The sequence below is a fragment of the Microplitis mediator genome, chromosome 11, assembly GCF_029852145.1.
Source record: "Microplitis mediator isolate UGA2020A chromosome 11, iyMicMedi2.1, whole genome shotgun sequence".
In the NCBI taxonomy this organism is placed as follows: domain Eukaryota; kingdom Metazoa; phylum Arthropoda; class Insecta; order Hymenoptera; family Braconidae; genus Microplitis; species Microplitis mediator.
Window position 1 is genome coordinate 18,915,257 of NC_079979.1, and position 25,503 is coordinate 18,940,759.

General features: G+C 28.9%; 3 protein-coding genes across 6 annotated transcripts; 2 read left to right on the forward strand and 1 right to left on the reverse strand.

Annotated features, from left to right (window-relative positions):
• On the reverse strand, positions 1 to 25,503 carry LOC130677903 (guanylate cyclase soluble subunit beta-1). 2 transcript variants are annotated; one of them, XM_057484814.1, is made up of 14 exons: positions 25,356 to 25,503; positions 25,198 to 25,271; positions 21,339 to 21,439; positions 21,107 to 21,225; positions 19,941 to 20,096; positions 19,680 to 19,833; positions 17,452 to 17,606; positions 15,803 to 15,931; positions 15,660 to 15,742; positions 12,359 to 12,529; positions 7,901 to 8,138; positions 4,884 to 5,024; positions 4,428 to 4,585; positions 1 to 268 (listed from the first exon to the last, which is right to left on the reverse strand). In XM_057484814.1, exons 1-14 carry the CDS (start codon positions 25,356 to 25,358, stop codon positions 139 to 141), a joined length of 1,812 nt encoding a protein of 603 aa, XP_057340797.1. In that variant the 5' UTR covers positions 25,359 to 25,503; the 3' UTR covers positions 1 to 138. The 2 variants fall into 2 exon arrangements, with proteins under 2 accessions (XP_057340797.1, XP_057340798.1); XM_057484815.1 differs by lacking the exons at positions 21,339 to 21,439; positions 25,198 to 25,271; positions 25,356 to 25,503 and having other exon boundaries at positions 19,941 to 20,089.
• Positions 2,254 to 4,403, forward strand: LOC130677906 (uncharacterized). Its single transcript, XM_057484817.1, has 2 exons — positions 2,254 to 2,531; positions 2,606 to 4,403. Exons 1-2 carry the CDS (start codon positions 2,402 to 2,404, stop codon positions 3,514 to 3,516), a joined length of 1,041 nt encoding a protein of 346 aa, XP_057340800.1. The 5' UTR covers positions 2,254 to 2,401; the 3' UTR covers positions 3,517 to 4,403.
• Positions 9,653 to 12,335, forward strand: LOC130677905 (uncharacterized). 3 transcript variants are annotated; one of them, XR_008991731.1, is made up of 3 exons: positions 9,653 to 11,454; positions 11,537 to 11,747; positions 12,112 to 12,335. XR_008991731.1 is itself a non-coding variant. In XM_057484816.1 (2 exons), exons 1-2 carry the CDS (start codon positions 9,997 to 9,999, stop codon positions 12,113 to 12,115), a joined length of 1,755 nt encoding a protein of 584 aa, XP_057340799.1. In that variant the 5' UTR covers positions 9,653 to 9,996; the 3' UTR covers positions 12,116 to 12,335. The 3 variants fall into 3 exon arrangements, 1 of the variants encoding a protein (XP_057340799.1); XR_008991730.1 differs by having other exon boundaries at positions 11,555 to 11,747; XM_057484816.1 differs by having other exon boundaries at positions 9,653 to 11,747.

Genomic DNA, 25,503 nt, shown 5'->3' on the forward strand with positions numbered 1-25,503 from the left:
TTGATTTTTTTTTTTTAGAACACAAATATTTGTATACATTTAATTTATATTATACATATATGATTTTTTATACTTAGTCGTTATTGCTATGGAAAGTTAGTTTTATCTTTTATGTTTAGTTTTTTTTGGAGTTGGATTTTAGGATGATAGTTCACGCTCGCGGGATAAAAACCATACGTTCATTGGCTCTGATTTGCCTTTCATTGATACTGGTCCTCGATATTCGAGTAAAAATTGTGGATCCTGATTTTCTGGCATACATAAATACCTAAAAAAATAAAATATATTATTATTATTTTTATGTACTGATGGTTAAAAATAATAAATGTAATTTTATAAAATATTTTCAAATTTTATTTATACACGTAAAGTAAAACTACCGATTTTAAACACTGTCTGTTTTTTATATTTCAAAATTATTGATGAGTGTGAATGTAGCAGACATCAGACAAATTTAAAATTACAAATAAATGGAGTAAATAATTAATAATATGAAATTTTAAAAAATGCGCTTTTAAAAAATTTTGAAATTAATAGGGGAGAGGGGGCAGAGTGGGCCCTTTAAGGAAAATAATTATAATATCATTAATTTTTTTTTCGCGGTTACTTCTTTTTTGAACCTTGATACTTATTTTCACTTTATTATGCTGCCTCCATTAAAATTGAAAAATCGTAAATTAGGGGCAAAGTGAGGCCTCCAAAAAATTTCGGGTTTGATATTTTTTGTTCTTTACACGTTTGATATTTGCAAATAACTATAAAACAATTGTATGATAATAATTAAAAAAATCATTTGAATAATCTGCTACGATATAACTTTAAAACGTAATTTTATTGTCTTTAACTCTCTTAATAAATTATATTTAATGAACAGTTTTCGTGGTCTATTCAAGCCCTCATTATATAAGAAATTTCGATAAACTTATTATCCGTCCGAAATTTATTGGCGTGTAGAAAATTTTAAGAGGCCGACTTTGCCCCCTCCTTCACTCAGTACATTTTTTATAAATATTATTTTCTTAATTATCTATAGGGGAAAGGGGGGCAAAACGGGATACTTAACGAAAAATTTAGTTTTTAGGGAAATAAATATCGTAAATTGGCTTCATTTTGATTCTATTTAAAATAAATATAACGAATTTTAGACTGCCATCAGAAAAAAAATTTTTATTTTCTGCGGGCAAAATGGGATACCCCAAAAAAAAGTAAATTTTTTTTTTTTTTTTCAAGTGAATAAAATTGATGTAATAATGTCTTTCTAAATTGATGTAAGTAATAAAATTTACTCTCAACATATTTTTAAAGAAGTTTTTCCTTGTTACTTTTTTTCAAAATTTGAAATTGGCGCCAATATTATACTTTTCGCAAAAAATATAAAAATGTTTTTTTTTAGCTTTTAATAGTGTAAGATGATACTAGATGTCATTTTTGACCATTTACGAAAGTTTTTCGAGAAAAAAAAATTTTGACGAAATTTTGAGGGTATCCCATTTTGCCGGCCTATCCCGTTTTGCCCCCCCCCCCCTTCCCCTAATTTGAAATTTGTCTGATGTCTGTTACATTCACACCCGTTATTACATGACAGTAATTTAAAAATTAGATTTATTATGACAGCAATTTTTAAAAATTTTTCAAACATCAAAATTAATACAGTATCTAAAATCAGTACTTTTGCTGTAACTGATAAAAAAAACAGAACCTACTTCAGTCTTGATTTTATATTTTATAAAAATATAGATTTTTTTTTTTTCAAATTAAAAAAAAATTTTCTTGATAATTCATCACTTTTTTTTAGCAACAATCGACTTAAAATTATTGCGAATATAAAAATATAAGAGCTTACACTTGAATTAGATTGAAAAATTTTATTAATAAATTTAACAATTTTTATAATAAATAATTTTTTTTTTTTATAATTGATTTGTAAAAACAAAAATACAAAAATTGTCGGTTGTTTGCTAACCAGGATTATTAACTATAGCCCTGGTAATTAATAAAAAAAATGAAAAATGTCTAATTATCAATACAATGCCCATAATTGGATATTATTCTACTAAAAACAAACTTCAAAATCCATTTATTCCAGCAATAATTGTAACTGAATTTAGTTATCAACAAAATAATTCCAGCTCCAGTACTTTGTTTGATAATTAAAAAAGTAAAAATTTATAACGAAATTTAAAACTCGCTAATACCCAACAAAAGGAAACCCTTTGTATGCGTACTTTAGTCCCTAATTAAATTAAAGCCCTCGACGTCAGCCGTTAGCGCGGTTGTTTACTTTATATTTTTGCCATTAACTCAGTGAACAATTGACAGTCGACTATTTTTTACTCTCAAACTTTGTTTCGTAAATTTTAATTAAAATAAAACCCAATAAAAAAAAATAATAAAATTTAAAATGGAAGTAGTTATCGATTGTTACTTTGACAAATTATTCGAGAACATGCAACGCGATTACTTGGTATCGCGTCATAAGAGAAGACAGTTAGTTAAATATTTTTCTGACGTAATAAATAGTTCAGCTGAAGGTAAAAAAAAAAATAACAATAAATAAATATTTAAAAAGTATGATTTATTTATTTATTAAATTTTGTTTTATCAGCTGAAAATCTTGATACAAGTGACGTATGTGAACGGATTGTAATGTCAGCACTACGTTACCACAACATCACAATGTCAGAGAACGGTTCCGTATGCCTGTTGGGTAAATTCCACAACGTGTTGTATGTAGCAGCTAAATTATGTTACGATTGGAATTTAAATAACAATAAAATAGTAACGCGTTTGTTAAATGACATTTATTACTGTGAAAAAACATTCGAACGTATATTTGTCGGCGCAATATTTGGAATACGCGTGACACATTTTTTGTCTGGATGGAAAAGTGATTTCGAAGACCGTGAAGAAAATATACGGGCTCTGATATATTTTCTAGATCATGCAGTAATCGGAAAGTTGGAGTATACGTCGGCATCGTCATTGACGAAGAGACGATTCATTGACGTCCCCATGGAGTCTTACGGACAAGTATTGCCGCTGAGAGTCGCGATTCAAAATGGCGCGCCGGACATTTTGTTGATCATGTTGCGCTACGGCGCATCGACGGATTCCGACAAATTGGCGCCTTCTCCGTTGGAAATTTTGCTCACTAAATTAAATGAGTATGACGTTGAGAAAAATAGTAGCGACGAGGGTAAAAAAATACCGGATAATTTGATTATTTGTCTGAGGTTTATTTTACGCACGATTCCTATGGCGAGTGTTAAGACTCCGGAACATATTGCTAACTCGTGCGGTGTTACGCATGTTAGTTTGTATGAACATTATCCGAATTTGGTTGATCGTAATTTAGTACCGCCTGAGAGAAGTGGATTAATACCGCCGGAGTTGAGGCATCTTTGCAGATGCTCAATACGTCAGAGGTTGTTTGAAAATTGGGCTCTGCCACATGGCATTAAAACTTTACATATCCCGAGGGGCTTGCAAAATTATCTTGACTTGATGGCGGATTGAAATTTTTTGTTATCGATAGTGAGGATTTTTTGTTCAACGAAATTTTTTTTTTCAGTTTGGGATTAAATTTAAAAATTAATTTTGCTCGAGGTGTCAAAGCGAAATTATACGCGATTGTGATAAATTACAAGACTGTAACTTTAGTTAAAATTATTGTAGGAAAATATTTTGTGGTAAAAATGTAAATCACTCGAAAAATTCAGGAATTTTTGGAAAAGTTACAGGTTAAATAATAAAGGGTAAAATTTTCTCTGATACAGAGCAGAGTAAAGATAAAAATAAAATTTCTTGGGTTCAAAATTTAATTTTTTTAATTTTCTGACTAAAAAAATCGAAATTTGTATTTTTTTAAAAACAAAAAATATTTTCGCTATTCTTCGAACTCAGCATAAAAAATAATAATAAAAAATAACCAAAGAACTAAACTGCGGTAACTGTAAAAAAATTTCAAAAATGAACATTAGAATAAAATTTTAATTTTTTCGTACTAAAAAAAAAAAAAAATGTAAGCTAATGCGCCAATAAAACTAATCCACAACTGTATTTTTAAAATATTAAATATTTTTTTACTCTAAAAAATAAATAATATTAAAAAAAAAAAAAAAAAATACTTTTAATGTTTATGTACTTTCCATTTAAAATTATAATAGACTCGGTCTTAATGTCCGTTGATGTAATATACAAAATACCGTAACAGTAATTACTCATTTGATTACTTAGTAATTTTTTACAATAAATCTCTATAGTTATTTTTCCTTTCACCCCGTCGCTCAATATTATCTCACATACTGAGTAAATAAATAATTTATTAAATATCTTACTTGTCAGAATAGTGTAATATATATAATATATATATATATATATCGTATGTATAAATAGAATACTTACATTAATAAGATATAAATATTTACCTGTATGCGTCTTCAGAGACATTTATTTTTCCTGGTTCGCCGGTAGTTTCCGTTCTACTTGTAAGATTGACGGTATTACCAAACAGGCAGTAACGTGGCATACGGTGTCCGATCACTCCCGTAACAACTTCACCGCTGTGGATACCAATAGTGATTTTCTGCGAATTAATCATCTCGTTACGGTACATATCTCCATCTCTATCTCTACTCTATCTCTACTCTACTCTACTCTACAACTGTGGTAATGTCTTTTTAAAAAACGATCTATAATAAATTGTTAATGTGTGCTTTCTCCATACGTCATCGTAACCGAGCATACAAATAAATTTAAAAAATATGTCGTGGTATAAATGTACAAATGATGTTAACGTTGTGTGATAAGATGATTTATTTAAAACCCGGTAATGTATGAATAAGTGAAGCGGGATTTAAAATAATAAATTCAAAAAAACGTACCACGGGCTCTCCGTCTATTTGAACCTCGTCCGCGGCTAAATCCATCATATCCAAGGCGAGCCGAGCTATGCAACGAGCGTGGCTGCGACATGGCTCTGGTAACCCGCTGACCGCCATGTACTTGTCACCAACAGTTTCTACCTATATATGATATATATATAAAGTAGGGTGATCCAAAAAATAACAAATTTTTTTTTTTTCTTCCAAACAGGTTCAAAAGTTTCATTTAGATAAAAAAAGACGCCTGTGAAAATTAGAGCTCTTAATATTAACATTAAGAGGTTCCTCATCGCACTTTTCTATTTTCCATAAGAATAACATGGGAAAAATTTTTTTTACGTCTTCTGATTTTTATAAGTAGCTAACGATGCGCCATAGGAATAATTGGCAGGCATATTTTTATAGGGAATTGAATGCTCTACAAAAAAAGATTCTTATCATTTTTTGAGGAATCTATTTGTTCAAAAGTTATTTGAGGTTGAAGACGAATTCATATTAAATTTTGAGATTTTCTACTTTTCCGGCGAAACTATCAGACTTATTACAAAATACCATTGGACCTTTTTTGTAGACAATTTTATTCCCTAAAAGTTATTTCGAATAAAGTTTTTTCGAATTCCGCATTGTTTTCTAGTTATTTTTATTTTAATGTGATGCTCATAAAAAAATAGTCTTCTGATCGATTTTAAGAGCTTGACATTAAAATAAAAATAACTAGAAAGCAATGCGGAATTCGAAAAAACTTTATTAGAAATAACTTTTAGGGAATAAAATTGTCTACAAAAAAGGTCTGACGATATTTTGTAATAAGTCTGATAGTTTCACCGGAAAAGTAGAAAATCTCAAAATTTAATATGAATTCGACTTCAACCTCAAATAACTTTTGAACAAATAGATTCCTCAAAAAATGATAAGAATCTTTTTTTGTAGAGCATTCAATTCCCTACAAAATTGTGTCTGCCATTTATTCCTATGACGCATCGTTAGCTACTTATAAAAATCAGAAGACGTAAAAAAAATTTTTTCCATGTTATTCTTATGGGAAATAGAAAAGTGCGATGAGGAACCTCTTAATGTTAATATTAAGAGCTCTAATTTTCACAGGCGTCTTTTTTTATCTAAATGAAACTTTTGAACCTGTTTGGAAGAAAAAAAAAAAAGTTTGTTATTTTTTGGATCACCCTAATATAAAGTTACATGTTTTTTTTTGTAAACTTAAATTTGTGTGATTGATTTTTTTAATTACATTTGAGTGGTTATAAAAATTTTTTAATATTGCGATTGCTTTTATTTTGATTTTTTTATCCAGGCTTGTGGATTAATAAATAAAATTGAATCTATATTTAGTTTTTTAGTAAAATAAATTTATGATGAACAAAATATATTTACAAGCGAAAGCTTATACACTGATAAAAAAGTTGACTTGATTCAAGAGCGAAAATCTTGAACCAAAAATAGAATTTTGAAGAAAATGATTTTCTTGATTTAAGAGAAAAAATTCTTGGTTCAAGTAAATTTCTTTTGGTTCAAGAATTTTTTCTCTTGACTCAAGAGAATCATTTTCCTCAAAATTCTATTTTTGGTTCAAGATTTTTTCTCTTGAATCAAGTCAACTTTTTTATCAGTATAGACTTTTTTAAATGTAATTTTTTTGAATTAGTAAACAAGTTTTTTAAAAAATATTGGGGATAACAGTCAGAAAATACCCACGCCCACAAAATTAAAAATTTGAATTGTTTAAAATAAAAATAATTTATAAGAACTAGAATGGCACAAATTGCCCAGTACACTGGAAAAAATCGGGAGTGAATTCGAAGTGATTACGGATTTTATTTTAATCTGAATTCACCGGAGTTCCGGGGTATTTAAAAAAAATCACTCCACATAAGGAGTCAATAGGGAGTTTGTTTTTTCAGTGGAGTGACTTTGGAGAGATCTGGATTTTATTTAAATCCGCATTCACTCCATTCATAATTTTAATATTTAAATAAACTCCCTTTCAGAGTGAATTTCATGATACTGAAGTTAGCAGACTTCTTATAAATTTTTGATTTTCTTTTTAAACGATAAATTATAAAAAAAAAAATATCTCAAAAAATTGCACCTGTAGTTTTTAAAATTTTCTACATGTGCATATTTTTATTTTTTTTTTCTGTCATTGATTTGTTGAGAAAAAAAATTTCAGTCATATTTTAATGATACTAAAGTTAGCTGACATCTAATAATTTTTGGATTTTTTTTAAACGATAAATTATAAAAAAAAAAAATATTTGAAAAAATTGTACCTGTAGTTTTTAAAATTTTCTACATGTGCATTTTTTTAGTTCTTTTTTTTTTTTAAATTAAACTTTAAAAAAAATCTGAAAATTATTAGACGTTGGCTAACTTCAGTATCATGTAAATTTCATGATCCTGAAGTTAGCAGATAGTCAAAAATTTTCGAATTTTTGTTTCAACGACTTAATTTTAAAAAAAAAAAATATAAAAATATGCATATGTAGAAAATTTAATAAACTACAGGTGGAATTTTTTCAAATATTTTTTTAAAAATGATTTATTGTTTATAAAAAAATCCAAAAATTATTGGACGTCGGCTAACTTCAGTATCATTAAATTTCAGTCAAATAAATAAACAGTCATTCACTTCGCAATCACTCCGAATTTAACCCGTGTTCACTCCGAAAATTTTTTCAGTATAATGTCCATGTTTTTTTGTGCATCATTAAAAAAATGGGTTGGAGAGGGGGCATTTCTTATTCCCTAAAATTTTTTGAAGTACAGTCCAGTCGCGTTATAAGTCCGCCGACTTATATTTCTTGGAAGACATTCCTCCTCTATGACTACGAAAATAATCATGTACACACTCACACGTTTGTAAAGTTGGGGAAGTGTGAGTTACGGCATTCAGTTAAACTGCTGAGCTGAAGTGGGGATACAGGAATTCTCGAAATTATATTCCCCTACACCCCTGTAGGCGGACTTACAACGCGATTCGACTGTAATTTAATTATTTTCACCTTATATACGTTAGGATTTTTTTTAGGATCAGTCAGAACGTCAAAATGAATATATAGTTGGTTGAGCATATTAACAATCTTCATAGCACCACTTGAGTCCGTGTGGGCGGCACAGTAAGCGCCAAAACCAACGATACCGGAGAATAATAACGTGACACAGTCATACCGTCGAGCTGGCACTGGTCTTGAGTGCCGCAATTCATTTGCCACAGATATCGGTAGCACTGAGTACAGCAAACTGTTGAAACCATTTTATTATTAGTCCATCCTTCAATAAATTACTTAAATTTTAAACTTTTTCTCCATTTAAGTACACGGAAAGAAAATTATGGGAAGTTTTGCTATGCATTATGGGAATGGTTTCCATAATGGTATAGGAATAGTACCTATACTACTATAGGGATGGTTCCCATATATTATGGGAACCATCCCCATAATAGTATGAGAATAGTTCCCATACGATTATGGGAATGGTTCCCATAATGATATGGGAATGGTTCCCATATTGGTATAGGAACTATTCCCATAATGTTATGGGAACCATCCCCATAATAGTATGAGAATAGTTCCCATACGATTATGGGAATGGTTCCCATAATGATATGGGAATGGTTCCCATATTGGTATAGGAACTATTCCCATAATGTTATGGGAACCATCCCCATAATAGTATGAGAATAGTTCCCATACCATTATGGGAATGGTTCCCATATTGGTATAGGAACTATTCCTATAATATTATGGGAACTATTCCCATAATGTTATGGGAACCATCCCCATAATAGTATGAGAATAGTTCCCATACCATTATGGGAATGGTTCCCATATTTGTATAGGAACTATTCCTATAATATTATGGGAACTATTCCCATAATGTTATGGAAACCATCCCTATAATATCATAAAATTTTTTTTTTGCACAATAGTGTAGAAATTTCCCAAAATTTTAATTTTCTTTAATGTTTTGTGCAGACAAAAAATTCTTGTTAAAAATTTTGATGTTTTTTTGCCAAATACGATTTTTTTTTTCAATGTTTGAATTTTTGTTTTTATGTTTAATAATGTTTCTGTGTATTGTAGAAGTGATTACCACACTTCTTTAAATTAATTTTTTCATGATAATATGGGAACCATTCCCATAATATTATAGAAATGGTTCCTATCATAGTATGGGAACTATTCCCATAATATTATGAGAATGATTCCCATAATGGTATACGAACCATTCCAATTGCATTATGGGAATCATTCTCATAATATTATGGGAATGGTTTCTATAAATTACAGGAACCATTCCCATAAATTATAGGAATGATTCCCATAATATTATAGAAAGTATTCCTATAAATTATAGGAACCATTCCTATAATTATAGGAACCATTCCTATAGTTTTATGGGTATTATTCCCATAATTATAGGAACTATTCCTATAATTATGGGAAACATTCCTATAATTATAGGAACCGCTCCCATAATTTATCGTCGTAATTCCTATGATGGTATAGGAAAAAATTTCACAAAATTATGGGAACCGCTGCCATAATTTTCTTTCCGTGTATCAGTTTTATTTATTTTTTGTAAGTTATCATAATTTTTAATGGTGGATTTGAATAAAATAAATTTATATCACTATTATTAGTTTATTCAATAAATTATGAATTAAGGGGTTAGGGGTAGTCAGAATTTTCAAAAAATCGATTTTTTTTTTTTTGCATTTTCTTAAAGTATAATATTTTAAAAATATTGTGTGAAAATTTGAAGTGAATCCGACAAATTCTTTTCGAGTTATTTAACAATGACCAAAGGACGCTCGGGTGCTACGTGGCATTCGAGAGCAGGTAGCTAGAAACAGCTGCAAGCAACCGACTTTTCGGGTTTCATTGTCATGAATATCTCCCCATTTTAATGTATTTATAATTATATATATATATATATATATATATATATATATATATCCTTCTACATATATTCACAATTTGTAGGTAGTACAAGAACTGAAAAATAATTTTTGGTTGCCAGTATACCTGTAGTCGTTGCACTGATCAGTCGATAGTTTTGTGATAAATTATTTCTCAAGTGAATTAAATTATTAACCATGGGACGTGATTCTAGAAAGGTTTCAAGAGAACTTCGGAGTTCTGAAAAAATTAATAAGTCGCGTTCAGTCAAAAGAAAGAATGTTTTTAATCCGAAAACAGCCGAACGTGATGAAAGTATTCAGAGTACATCTTCTAAAAAATTAAAACAAAACACTGAAGATGATGTACCTGAAGACAGCAGTACTGAATTTCGAATAATAAATTTTATTCAGGTATTCACTGCAATTTCTGCTCTTATAAAATGTAAAAAATGTGATGGAAATGTAGTGTTTCAAACAGCAAGTACACGTGGGCTGGGATTCAAAATTGTAGTTGCATGTAATAACTGTGGAAATGAATATATTCCTTCCTGTTCTTTCGTTGGGCATTCTTATGAAATAAACAGACGTTTCATTTTTGTAATGAGAATACTAGGAATAGGATACGAAGGATTGTGCAAGTTTTGCGGCCTGATGGACATGCCGTCTTTTTTAGATAAATCTACGCATACAATTTTACTGAAACAGATTTTGAATTGTAGTAAAGCCGTCGCAGAAACCTTCATGACGAAAGCTGTGAATGAAGAAAAGCAAGCAATGCCAACAACTGAAAATGAAGATATAAATCATCTAACTGTATCGGGAGATGGAACCTGGCAAAAACGGGGATATACATCGTCATTTGGAGTTTCTTCTATAATTGGCTATTTTACTGGAAAGATTCTTGACATAAACATTAAAAGTGCATATTGTAAGCTATGTGAGTATTGGAAAAAAAAAACAAATACTGTTGAGTTCGAGGAATGGTATCAATCGCATGAAGATGTGTGTTCTGCTAATCATCAAGGGTCTTCTGGGAAAATGGAGGTGGATGCGATGGTCGAAATGTTTTCGTATTCTGAAACTAAATATGGAGTTAAGTATGCCAACTATATTGGTGATGGTGACTCCAAGACCTATTCAGGAATTATAAAATCAGATCCTTACGAAAATACAACTGTAAATAAAAAGGAATGTATAGGGCATGTCCAAAAGCGGATGGGGAGTCGATTACGTACGCTGAAGAGTAAACAAAAAGGTCTTGGTGGTCGAGGTAAGCTCACAGGAAAATTAATAGACAAACTAACTGTGTACTATGGTTTAGCAATACGCCGGCATTGTGATTCTATTGAAAATATGAAATCTGCTATAATGGCAACCTTTTATCACTACGGCTCGAGTGATGAAAAACCGAATCATGATATGTGTCCAAAAGGCGAAGAATCTTGGTGCTCTTACCAGCGCGCTGAAGCAAGAGGAGAGCTTGATACCTTTTCTCACGATTATTCTCCTTTACCTTGTGATGTTTTAAAAGCTATCAAGCCTATATACGAAGATCTTAGTAATGAAAATTTACTTTCAAGATGTGTAGGTGGATTCAATCAGAATAATAATGAAAGCTTTAACCAACTAGTATGGAAAATATGCCCAAAAACGGTAAATACTAGTTTTACTATCGTACAAATAGCTGCATACGTTGCTATGTGTATATTTAATGAGGGTATAAATTCATTATTAGTCTTGATGAATACACTAGGACTTAATTGTGGGCCTAATTCTCATCGGTATGCAGAAAGAATGGATGCTGCACGTATCAAAGTAGCAGATAAGCGCGCTAATGATAACACCCGAGAAGGTCGATTGCAACGTAGGCACCAGCAAATCGATATTTTGGAAGCTGCTATGTCGGCTGAAGAGCTATTATATGGTCCAGGAATAGATGACTCAGTGTAAGTTATTAAATAATTCTTATAATTCGACATAAATCCATAGCAAAACTTTAAATGCGTTTTTCTCAAAACTATGTTTTCTGAACTGGTGATCACTGTAACTTAAAAACTGCTCGGTAGATTTCAATAAAATTTATTGTACTTTTGAAATACATTAAAAACTCGTGCCTGATCGAAGGATTTTTTTTTTTTTTCAAAATTTCGATTTTTTTTTAACAATAAACTGTCGGTTTTTTTCTCGAAAATTTGAAAAAAATTTCCTGAGGCCGCCATTTTGTTAATTTCGAAAAAAAAAAAAAAAGCTTCGATCAGGCACAAGATTATCTATTAATAAAACTAATTTTTCTTGTCCGATTGATTTTAGATGAATCTCCAAGGACTTATGATGATCACCGCAAAGGACTTCGGGAGGAACGGGCTCTACAAAAACAGCGATAACTTTTTGAATTATTAATTTTTTTTTTTGAAATTTTCGTGAAGTCAAATCGAAACGTGTTCTAATAAAGCTATGTTTTTATTTTTGTCAAATAAAGTAATTAACTACAAAAAAAAAATTATTGAAAATCATCATTTTTTCATACCCCTGAGTACCCCTAACCCCTTAACTTTACCTGTCAGTTTTCTGCTTCTCACCATCAAGCTCACGGTACGTCTGCTGTAACTTGTCAGTCAGAAGCTCAAGATTTCTCGTTAGTTTGTAATCCGCTTCAAATTGTTCTGACATCAGGACTAAATCTCTCGTTGCATCGTGAAGTGGAACGTCACTCAAATATAGGCCGCGTCTATTTAAATATTTTTTTTAATTAATTTAAATATTAAGTTAAAATCTTATAATTTAATTATATAAATTTTTATTCTTTTACGATCTATATTTATAAATATTATTCTTATATATTTTAAAAATTTAGTCAAAAAAAAATTTTAAAATGAGAAATTTGAAACTCAAATTTTTTTTACGATCATTTAATACGAAAATATTAAAAACATTTTTTTAAACAGTGAAATTGAAAATAAATTTTACATTTAATGAATATTTAGCTACAGTAATTTAATTAAATCCGATAAAAAATTAATTATCAGATTTAAATTCAGTAGCATAAAAAAACTACTAACTTTTATTTCTAAAAAAAAATTTGTTGACTCATGTAATCAGATAACTAAATAAAGATAAGATTTATGTATATTTATATATATATAATTACACTTTATTTTTACAAAGTTTTAAAAATTCCTTAAAGCTCTAGTTATTTAAATTTAAATGACAGTTTGTTCCAAGAATTTGTACTCTGGCCGATTTTAATTAATAAATTTTGAGTGCAATTAAGTAAAAAACTTTCACAAATTTCGGCAATTTTGTCATAAATGATTTGTGGGAAGTAAAATGATCTACAAAAAGTCCTATAGCCATTTACGATAAGTCCGATAGCTTCGCCGGAAAAGTCATGTCATACTAAAATTTACTGTCAATTCAACTTCGATTTTAAATAACTAGAAAAATTAAATTCATCGAAAAATAACAAGATATCTTTTTTGCAGAGCGTTTAATTTTCAACAAAAATAGACATTGATTTTTCCGATCCACTGATTCGCTGAAGAGTGATTAAATTCCAAAGTTTAAAATAAAGTTTCGCATGTTATTTAAATAAGAAATCGAGAATTGCAATGAGGCGGTTGTTAATATTAATATTAAGAGCTCGAACTTTAACAGAATTTTTTTTTGTCTTTTCGAACAATATTTTCCTTACAATTTAAAAAAAAAAAATAGTCGATTCTTTTGAATCGGTCTAATATAAACTGTGAAAAATTCGGAGTGATGACAGATTTTATTTTAACTCGAATTCGCTCCGTCATTCGGAGATCCGGAGTTTAAAAAAAATCACTCTGCATACGGAGTAAATAAGAAGTTTTTTTTTTCATCGACGTGATTTGGATTTCATTTGAATCCGCATTCACTCCGACCCGGAGTTTCAATATTAAAATACTCCAGATTCACTCCGCTAATTTTTTAGTGTATATATGTTAGGGTGGTCGTTAAAAATCAAATTTTCTGAGGCGCCCCATAAAAAGCTTTTTTTTAGTGAAAACATACGTGAGGAATTCTGTTTTTTCTTTTTAAGTAAAAAGAACACGTGCCTCAGGACGATCAAAGTTCATTTTTCGATACACTCGCGTTTTTTTTAAATATCTCATTAAATATGCAGATCAAAGGAAAAAAACATAGGAACAATTTTATAGGAAATTAAATTCTTGACAAAAAAGGTCATGTTTATTTTTTTTATAAAATGTGTATTTATGAAGATATTTTAAAAAAACTTTTTTAGATCTTATCAATTGAGCGTTTTAAAGATTGCAAATGTTTTTTTTAAATATCTCATGAAATATGCAGATTAAAGGAAAAAATCAAAGGAACAATTTTGTAGGAAATTAAATTCTTGACAAAAAAGGTCATATTCATTTTTTTAATAAAATGTGTATTTACGAAGATATTTTAAAAAAAGTTTTTTAGATCTTATCAATTGAGCATTTTAAGGATTACGAATGTCAAATATATCGGTTTTTCTTAAATATAGACAACTTCATAACTCGTAACATCTCAATCATTAATGCTCGTTGTAGTTTCTATATACTTAGAAAAATGTTATTTTCAAAATTCGTAATCCTTAAAACGCTCGATTGATAAGATCTAAAGAAGTTTTTTTAAATATCTTCATAAATACACATTTTATAAAAAAAATGAACATGACCTTTTTTGTCAAGAATTTAATTTCCTACAAAATTGTTCCTCTGATTTTTTCCTTTAATCTGCATATTTCATGAGATATTTAAAAAAAACATTTGTAATCTTTAAAACGCTCAATTGATAAGATCTAAAAAAGTTTTTTTAATATATCTTCATAAATACGCATTTTATAAAAAAAATGAACATGACCTTTTTTGTCTAAAATTTAATTTCCTACAAAATTGTTCCTCTAATTTTTTTCTTTAATCTGCATATTTCATGAGATATTTAAAAAAAACCGCGATTGTATCGAAAAATGAACTTCGATCGTCTGCGGCCCGTGTTCTTTTTACTTAAAAAAAAAAAAAAAATTCCCCAGGTATTTTTTCACTAAAAAGAAGCTTTTTATAGGGCGCCTGAGAAAATTTAATTTTTAACGACCACCCTAGTGTATTTATATATATTGAAGCAATGTATAGTTATATAGTATGAAATTTAAACGTGTAGCACTTAACCCTCATTGAGTAACAAATAATATCAGTTGCAACAGGCACTATAATGGAGCTTGATGCATTTAGCCATTTAATTTGTTTACCAGCGATCTATACTCACCTCTACCACTACCACCAGTACTATTACTACCAATAGGAGCTACCAGATCTACTAGCAAGTGATAGTAGTGGTGATGCCTGTTACTGGCTTATTTTACCTCTATAAAGCTATTCAGGTTTACCGGTGGGCACTTTACGTAAATTAAACTAACCGACAAATTATTGTTAACGCTACTGATTTAATAAAACGTTCTCCGAATCTACATCTATATACACTTTATTTTTAAATATTTAAATACCGCGCGTATTTAATAAATACCATTTTTTAAGCATCGTATGATACTTGAGAGAAAATAATAAAAAATATAAAGAATATGAATTATTTAAATTTATTTTAATAATTTTTGCTTTCATAAAATTTTTTATACAAAGAAACGACGATGAGAAAACTTTCTCCTCATATAATAATAATGGCTGAGGGATTGCTGTGGTTCGTAAAATCATTTGCATGACAAGAAAAGTACCGGTGGTAAAGTTAGTTAGTAAACTACTTTTTTAAACTAATTAACCAATAAATAAATTTACTTTTTTTTTACTTCGAATAATTCAGTGTTCAAACTTTTTTTGTAATAAATAATTTACCTTGTGAGATCATCGAGATTCATGACACTGGGGTAGCATAGAAATATAACTAAATCTGACTCTGGTATATACAGCATTTGCCCCTGAAATCAAAATTTTTAGTAATGACTTTTTTTTTTTTTTTAATAAATACTTTTTTTTACCTTGAGACGTAAATTTGAAAATTCTTCGGACGCCTCTACTTGCATTACACCTTTTTTGGTTTTTAGTACATAGACAGTATTGATGTGTGACAATATATTTTCAAATGTTATATCTAAGTGCGGCCTTACCTGTAAAAAAATTTTTTTTTTTAAGTAAACTCAAAAATGAGGGAAAAGCGAAAATTCCACTAATCAGAAAAAAAGCCAAGAGAAATTTTTTTTTTTTTGCTATTTCTAATAATTGCTGAGTATTTATTTCATATAAATATGAATTTGTCGTTAAAAAAATTTATATGAAGCCAAATTAACCCTTACAATTTTTTTTTAAATTATCATTTTTTTGTATGCATCGAAACGATCCCAAAGTTAGCGGACAGTTACAAATTTTCGGATTTTTTTTTTAACAAATAAATTACAAAAAAAAAAAAAAACTAAAAATATACACATGTAGAAAATTAAATAAACTATAGGTGCAATTTTTCAAAATATTTTTTTTTTATAGTTAATCGTTTTTAAAAAAATTCAAAAATTGTCAGACGTCTGTTAACTTCAGTATCATTGCATCGAAATATTTTACGCGACTAAAATTTTTTTTTGGTACGAAATAAAAAATATAATAAATTAATGAAAACTAAATTTTTGATTGATCTTTTAATTACAGTCGATTACCCGTTATAAGCCTCTTCTCAATCGGGAGTTACTGAGCCCAAACAGCTTCCTTCTCTTAACTACTTTTTTGAGTTTCGTACCAGACATCCCGTTATAAGCCTCCGTTAAAATTGTCTGAATTATAAACTAACAATAGGAAAAAATATCCAAATTAATGATGAAAATTTACTATCGATGTTTCGCGGATAATTATTTCATAAATATTATTTATTGTTGATAATTGTAATGATTAATTACAATTAAAGCTTCCGTTACAATTTAAAAGTTTTATTGATTATTATGTTGATCAATAAAATTATTATTATCATTACTGTAATTAATATCGTTGTCATTATAATTTATTGCATTCAAATTATTATTATTGTAAAAAGATAAGTATTTATTTTCGCGCTATAAGCACTACAAAAATTAGAATAGCGACGTATGCAACAAAACGTAAATATGACATTTAGAATGATATAAAATAAAACAGGCTTATAACGGGTAGTCGACTGTCAATTTCAAATTTTCATTGCAAACAACCACGAGAAAAATAATTTGATCTGTGGCCTAAATCTTACAGTAGACAGCGAGATCTACATTAATATCAATAGATCTATTGATGTCAAAGAAGATCTAGAATTAAAAAAAAAGATCTACGATCTCATCAGACCTGAGATTAAAATAATTTTTTACCAGAAAATGATGAAAAAGTTTCAATTCCGAGTGTGCATTGTAAAGTTTTAAAACAATATACAAATCGATATTTTACTAGTGCTAGAATTATGAAAAGAATCCTTGACACAGGTCAACAAGCGCCGCCCTCTTGTTTTTCACCCTGATCTTATCACGGTTGCACTATCAATAATTGAAACATTTTCAATTAAAAAAATTAACTAATTAATTTTTGTTATGCAAACAAATTTTTTTTTTCTTGTATTTATTTTTTATAAGATGACAGTAGAATATTTGAAATCATAAAATTTTTTTATTGAATTTACCGTTAGAAGTATGTCATTGAGTTTACAATTGCCACTTGTAACTTGGGGTATGACTCGTGTGATTGTGCATCCAGTTTGCACAATTGTCAGGTCACGATTGAACATCAAGTGAAATGGAAAAACGCGACAAAATGTCATTGGACTCACTTTAGGTTCTATAATTATCAAAATTTATTAATATTATTATTAGTATTATTATTTATATAATAATAAAATAAAAGGAATTCTACGGTTTCCGTGGCGCCGCCGAATGACCGCGAATTCTGACGAAATAAGGATTTTTTCAAAGAATAAAATTTTTCGATCTCTTACTCTCCAAAAATGAATCAGTGAAATTCACTTCAAATTAGTGAATATTTACTAGGAACCAGCTATAAGTATACACAGTAAAAAATATTGTGTAGGGGAGGACGGGGCAGAGCGGCCCCCCTAAGCCAATTATTATTTTTTGTGGCTTTCAACCATAAGATCACTTTACTTTTGTCCTATTTCGAACAAATTTATGGACATTCTGCCAAAATTCTGAAAAAAAAAAATTTTTTTTTGTGGGGCAGAGCGGCCCCCTCCAAAAAGTGATAAAAAAATTTTTTTTTTCGTTTTTATTTTTTTTTTAAATTGTTTTCATCATTAAGAATGTATTTCTTTCTCTTGACAACTATTTTTGGTTTTATATTACTCGAAAAAAATTTATTAAAGTGTAATAAATCGTTCACTCTCGATTACCTTAATTAATAATTGTTATTAAATTAAAAAAAAAAATCAATTCTATAGTTTTACTTTATTTCAAAAATTTATCAACTAAAAAAAAAAATTTAATTTTTATAAATTTTTAGTGACCAAATTTGCCTCTTACATAGAGAAACGGCCGAAAAATATGAAAAAAAAAATTTTTTTGAAGTTTCGGTTAGTCCATTTTGCCCCAGGTGTTATGCGTAGGGCTAGAAATGTGGAATTATACTAATTTTTTTTTAATTTGATGATAAAAATATGAAAAAATCACTTTTTCAAAATTTTGGGCTTGTCCATTTTGCCCCAAATGTCATGCGTAGGGGTAAAAATGCGCAAACATATCGGATTTATAATAATTAGTCGAAAAAAAAAAAATTTTTTTTTTGATCAAAATTTCAGGGGGGCCGCTCTGCCCCACCCTCCCCTATTTGTGTCGAAAACGGTTTGTGTTAAAAATTGTAGTGTGTTAATCTAACACAAAGTTTGTGTCACTTTATTTTGTAACATAAAAAATGTGTTATACACTTTTTATTAACACATTTTGTGTGTTACTGTGGAATTTTTTGCGCCCTCTTGTGGCGATATTTCAACAATTTTTGTGTTAAAAAGGGGTTACACAAAGTTTGTGTCGAAATTTCAACACAAATTTCGTGTCAACTGTTTTAAACCCACAAACTGTGTTGATTTTACACAATATTTGTTACTGTGTACCACTGGTTGAATTAGTGGTATACTTATAGCTGTAGAAATAGTGACTATCCACTGATTCGCGAGAATTTCACTAATTCATTTTTACAGAGTAGGGGGCAGAGGCAGCCAATCGGTTCTCGAGTGGCCCGGGCGATTACCCAAGTTAAGCAGCATCGAGCATGATCGTTACTTGGCTGGGTGACCACTTAGCCACGGGTTGATCTCGATCAGAGGTCTCTGACCGTTAGGCGCGGGATGAGGATCTAGTGATCGATAAAATTCCCATTTTAACTAGAGCTTCACCCAAACCGAACTGTACTGGCAATGGTTTTCTCTGTGGTTTCCCTTACTCCTATACTCCCACAGCCAAGGGGGGGGGGGGTAGGGTATTACCGTAATGGTACAGTACAGTATAAGCACAAGTCGGGCCGCAGCCGCACAATGAAAAGCAGGAAAAAGTTAAAGCAGTTGCGATATAAAGGCAAAAGGTGTAAAAGGCCGTAATTGCGGCTATACATTAGAAAAGAATGAAATTTAAATTTTTCGATATCTCGTTTAGTTTTCGAAAAAAATGAAATTTTTTAAAAAAAGTTAAAAATTTCATAAAATTTAATATCTTCAATTTTTTTGCATTTTTTTTCAGAAAGAAAATTTAAAGACGAAAATTTTGAAAAAAAAAAACGTCGGAATTAGTCCATTTTTGAAGAAGTAGTAATTATTTGAAAAAAAGTTTTTCGTCGAATTCTACAAGAATTCGCGGTCATTTGGCGTCGCCACGGAAACCGTAGAGTTCCCAAAATAAAACTTACCAACAGAAAGTGTTTCAAGTTCAGCAATCATCGGTTTAGTCGCGACACCAGGCGCTGATGTATCGGTGATAAGAAATTGTACATGATCACATTCTTCTTTGGATTTTAAAATCTTCATATCAACATCTGTACCGTGAAGTCTTTTGGCAACTGTCTGCACAAGTATTTAAGATTAAGATAGAAGAGAAAAAGAAAAAAAAAACAATTTATAGAGTCGATATTGATACTGATTTCAATTTAAAAAATGTAAAGAGAACGTACTTTTACAATCCCAATGACAATATACTCAAGTCCTGGTCGGTCTGAGTAGTAGTGTAGTACCAAAGCACCATCCTCGGGTCTTTCTGTGCATCGAAATGACGGCGCTCTCATTCCTGGGTAAAGTGTACCCAAGTGATCATGTAAAGCATCTAAATTCTATAAGTTATTTTTATTCATGAAAAATAAGGATATGAAAATAATTTGAATAAATTTTTTTTTTTTGTGAGTATGAATTTCAAATTTTTAAATTGTGGGCAGATGTTTGAAAATTATTTTTTTTTTGAGGGCTAATTTTTTTTTAATGGACAAAAAAAATGAAAATTTAATCTGTGATATGACGAGATTTACTTAGATATATTAAGTGATATATCAAGGCTAGTCAATGAATTCAAAAAGTTTATCCTCAAACTTTTTTACCCCAAGGACACGATGTGATATTTTATATCGCTAATGTGATTGCGGCGTCTCCGAAGACTTGCGACGGGAAAAATAAAACGAATTTTGTTACAATGATGTATGATATGTCTGTTGTAATTAGAGATGATTAATGTTCAGAAAAAATAGAAATTAGATAAAATTTTCAATGACAAAAATTCTGTTTCTCAAAAAAAATTATCGCAAAAATTGAACTGGATTTTACAGCTTAAAAATTTTTTATTTTATTGTTATATCGAAAAAAATTTTTCTGAGCCGTCGTTATCCGGAATTCAGATAAAATCTCGCGAGTCGCGAAGAAAAAAAAATTTTTTTATAAACCTGCGGATCGGTTTTTTTAATGAATAATTAAAAAAATTTATATATATTTTTTTCCCATACAAAGTCGCCGAGCTTAGAAATTTTCCCATAGATCGGCCGATGCCTGGTTTGCAATTGGCCAATAAATGGCGAACTATACTGGCCCGTGCATGGTGAATCATTGGCAGCCTTTTTGCTTATAAAAACGGCGCACAATTAACCGCCGATCGTTGGCCAACGGTTTGATCGAGTGCTCTTGATGCCAAGCTTTGGCCGATGATTGATTGCCACGATTGGCCAATGCCTGGCATACCGTTATCATCTGATATTTAGCCGATCTTCGGCCGATGCTTGAAAATTGGCAGCCATTCACGACCCAGTAATGGGCCGATTTTTTTTTTTTGTATGATAGTTAGAAAAAAAAATCTTACCTGTAAAAAATCTCGTGGTGTAGCTCCAAGTACTTCAAGAATTTTATCATACCCAGAATCTTGACAAAATTCAAAAAACATTCGTCCAAATAATTCGAGTATTTCATTGGCTGGTATTTCTGAGTATGAAAAAAATAATAAATTAAGTAAAATCAAAGCGTAATTTAATTTAATCAACAGATTAACTCATTGACTGATTAAGTATTCTTAATAATTAAATAATTTTACATACTCAAGCGATTAACAGCCGCCGAAATAATATTATACGTTATTTCGTCGTCATAAATTTGTCGTACAAGAAACTGTCCCTCCATATTGACGGCAGCATCTTTTCTGAATAAAAATAAAATGTAATTCAATAGAACTTTAATAAAAAAAAAAAAAAAATATAAGGGATCAATACATATATATTTTTTGAATTCAAAGTATTATCACTATTTACCGTCGACAATATAAAACATATCAACAGTTTTATTTACATTTTATTTCGCCAGGTATGAAAACAATAACTATATCGAGTCTCGCGAGTGTGATAAAAAATTACACTCACCTAGAATATTTTAGTGTTAAATCCACTGGTGAATAAAATAAAACTTCAAGTATGAAACGGAAAATCAACGAATGCCGAACGGTTTAAAAAAAAATAAATGCAAGTGACTTTTTTTTTGAGTAAATCTAAATTACAAAGCGTTTACTAAAACAGAATTTTTTAGTGCTTCGGTACTCGCACCCATGATTTATAAAATTATGGACCGTAGAAAATCGGGATTTTTTAGTCTCCCTAATGGCACATTTATAAAAAAAAAAAAACTAGTGTATAAAATTGCCATTCGGCTTGTGCCTTGACATAAAAATTAATAAATAAATTTATAAGATGACTTGCCTTTAATTTTCAATAAAAGTTTTATAGCTGGTGATATTTATATCAGGGTGGCCACGAACCGGGAAATATCATGGAAATGTCAGGGAATTTCGAAAAGTATCCGGGAATTAAATTGTAACAGTTCAAAATTAAAAAATTTTCAATTATACACTAGTTACAAAAATTAAGGGATATTAAAAAAATTTCAAATTTTAAAGTGATTTTCAACAGTTTGTAACTCGAAAGAAAATGGTCATACGACAAAAACAAAAAAGGCAAATTGTAGCTTCAAGTGTCTAGTTTTCTGATCTGGTCTTTAAATTTTTTTATTATATGCGATTCCGGAGTAATCCTAAGAGAACTATCGAAAAAGAAATTAACCAAATTTTTGCTCGTCTTAAAAACGGTCTTCGAGCTTCAATAAATTTTTTTCGATAATTATGATTGATTTTTGATTGCTCCGGAACCGTGCATAATAAAAAAATTTAAAGACCAGATCAGAAAACTAGACACTTGAAGCTACAGTTTGACTTTTTGTTTTTATTGTACGGCCATTTTCCTTCGAGTTACAAACTCTTTAAAATTACTAAAAAATTTGAAATTTTTTGAATATCCCTTAATTTTTGTAACCAGTGTATTTTGAATTTATTTAAATCATAAAATTTCTTATTAAATATTTTAACTTATACATTTTTAACATCGAATAATCAAAAGTAGGCAATATTAATTTATTTTATTGCCCTTTTTTTCTGGTTTCTCGCATGATTTAATTATCAAATTTAATTATTAAAAATGAAAATATAATAAAAACTTTGAATATCTAAATAATACGACTAAAATTTCTAAATCAGGGAAAAATGTGAAAAACTTTACTGGAAAACCGGGAAATATCAGGGAATTTCGAAATCATTTTTTTGTGGCCACCCTGTATAATTTTCAAAATTTTCCATAAAAATAAAATTAATTTTTTTTTTCGACGAAAATTATAAATTTCCTAGAAATTTTTTTTTTTTTTTACTGAATTTCGAAATTAGGCAGTTGAATTATTAATGTGAAATAAATATTAAAATATATGACATGTTATAAATTTGAATTATACTTTGATCCCGAATTCCAATAGTTGTAATTAAAAAATAAATTGATTGTACTTCCAATTCATTAAACTATAATTTTGTGTTGAAAAGTTAGTGATTTAAATTAACGATTGTAAATTAAATTCCAAAGTCCTTTGAATTTTTTTTTTAATTTACTTAATCTATATTTTAATTAAAAATAATTGCACCGGTGTTTAAAATCCTAAAGCGATTGAAGTTTTAATAATAAAAGATTAATTTTTTTTTATCCCAACTTTAAATATAAAAAAAAAAATCAATATATTTGTCAACTTTTTTTTATTCTCAATCAAAGACTCATCAATACGTGCATGTTCTTGACTGCACAATATTCCGATCAATCATCTTATTTTTTTTTTATTTTTATTTATATTTCCAATCCTCACTTAAAATTGCTCTCTCTACTAAACAAACAGGCAAATAGACTAATTTATTTATATAAAACCCAAAATAAATATATAAACAAAATAAAAACAAAAGTAAATAAAACTTTTAACGTAAATTGAATTCGATGTTCACAAAAAAATAGTAACGAGTAATAAAGAAAAATGATTATCAAGATTAAAAGTTAAATCAATCACTGTCACAGTTATTGAACTTCTAATAAAAAAAAAAAAATTTAATGGATGAAAAGTAAAAGAAAAATTTTAGATATGAAATATACTTCTATTTATTCGAGTCATCTGAAATATTATCCTGTTCCATATATATTTATGTGTATATAAATAAAATAAAAATAACCAGCATTAAATTGATTTTTTTATCCACAGAAATAAAAATTTTGGGGAAATAAAAATTTGGAGTTCAATTTTAATGAGATCGTGAGAGCCGGCTGCTGATTTGTGATTTTTTTACTATTTTTGATTTTATTATAAATCATAATTTTTTTACATCATTAATTTTTGAAAATAATGGAGTGAAATTTATTTGCATGAAAATTTTTATGATCCTGAAGTTAACAGACGATTAACAATTTTCAAACTTTTTGTTTTTAACAAATAAATGACAAAAAAAAAAAACTAAAAATATGCACACGTAGAAAATTTGAAAATCTATTGGTGCATTTTTTTTAAATATTTTTTTTCTTCATAGTATCGTTTTGAAAAAAAACTTAAAATTTTTGGACGGCGGCTAACTTCAGTATCATAAATTTTTGTAGTTCAAAAAATCTCTAGCATGGAAATTTGAATTTTTCTAGAACAATTGGGTTCAAAATATCGTTCGCAAATTCACTACTCCAATTATACACAAAATGTTAATTATTAATTTCAATACCCAGGAAAAAAATTTAATTTTTTAATAAAAGCTCTGGTATTTCACTAGAAAATAAATTTGTAAAAATTTTAATGATACTGAAGTTAGCCGACGTCCAATAATTGTTTGTTTTTTTTTTAAGAAAAAAATTACAAAAAAAAAGTATTTGAAAAAATTGCACACGGCAAAAATTATTGACAATAATTGTAGTTCAACTTGTAATTATTTATGTTATGTTCAATAACTAATGTCGTTTCAATCAGTAAAATTATGATTTTAATGTTTAAACTGCTGTAATTAACAGTTAATCGTTAAAATATACGGCTTGACTATTTAAAATTACTAGTTAAACCTTAAAAAACTACAAGACGTCAAAAAAATGCATCTGTTATTAATTTCTTACATTCTACTCCATAATATTTACTAATATTCGGTCTGGGCGCGCTCTTGATAAAAATCTCAGTATTATTTACTAAAATTTTTTTTCCGTTAAGAGAATTTGCGTCTTCTTTTTGTTAAGACTAAAAAAATATCAAAATCTAACTCGCGCGAGTTTTAAAAATTCATATAAAATTTTTTCACCCGGATTTTTTTTTGTCACTTCGATTTATTTTATACCCACTCCTAAAAAAAGGCGGTTTTTTTGAATGACACATATATTTCAATTAACAAAATATCAAAGCTTTGGAGTATTTATTTTTTTTTTGCGATGTTTATTTGACCACGTGGAGGCCAATGCCGCGACTCGTAAAAATTCAAACCCGTAATATAAAGATTTTTTAAATAATTAAAAAATTATTATTTAATTAATTATCCATGAGATAATTTTTTTTTTCAAATAAAAAAACAAATAATTAACTTACTTGATAGCTTCCCATGTTTCGTTGTCAAACGTCTTAACAACAAGAAGTTCGAGTGCGTAATTCACAAAACCGTACTGCGGATTAAAAATTATTTAATTAATAAATAAATAATAGTGTTAATTAAAATAAAAAAAAAATCATTTAGGTGTCAAACATACCATGATTTATTATTAAATGAAACGTTCGCTGATTGCGAATTAATGAGTTACAAGTAATTAATAATTTATGTTATTATTGTTATCATTGTTGAATAGTTATAAGAGTGTGTGTTTACTTGGAGCACACGAGCCGCGAACTGCAAGTTAG

Coding starts and splice junctions, on each gene's coding strand:
- LOC130677906 (XM_057484817.1), top strand. CDS start 2,402: ATGGAAGTAGTTATCGATTGTTACTTTGACAAATTATTCGAGAACATG. Junction 2,532..2,605: donor AATAAATAGTTCAGCTGAAG/GTAAAAAAAAAA, acceptor TTGTTTTATCAG/CTGAAAATCTTGATACAAGT.
- LOC130677905 (XM_057484816.1), top strand. CDS start 9,997: ATGGGACGTGATTCTAGAAAGGTTTCAAGAGAACTTCGGAGTTCTGAA.
- LOC130677903 (XM_057484814.1), bottom strand. Junction 5,025..7,900: donor AAAATCCTAACGTATATAAG/GTGAAAATAATT, acceptor TATCATATATAG/GTAGAAACTGTTGGTGACAA. Junction 4,586..4,883: donor AAATAGACGGAGAGCCCGTG/GTACGTTTTTTT, acceptor ATTAATTCGCAG/AAAATCACTATTGGTATCCA.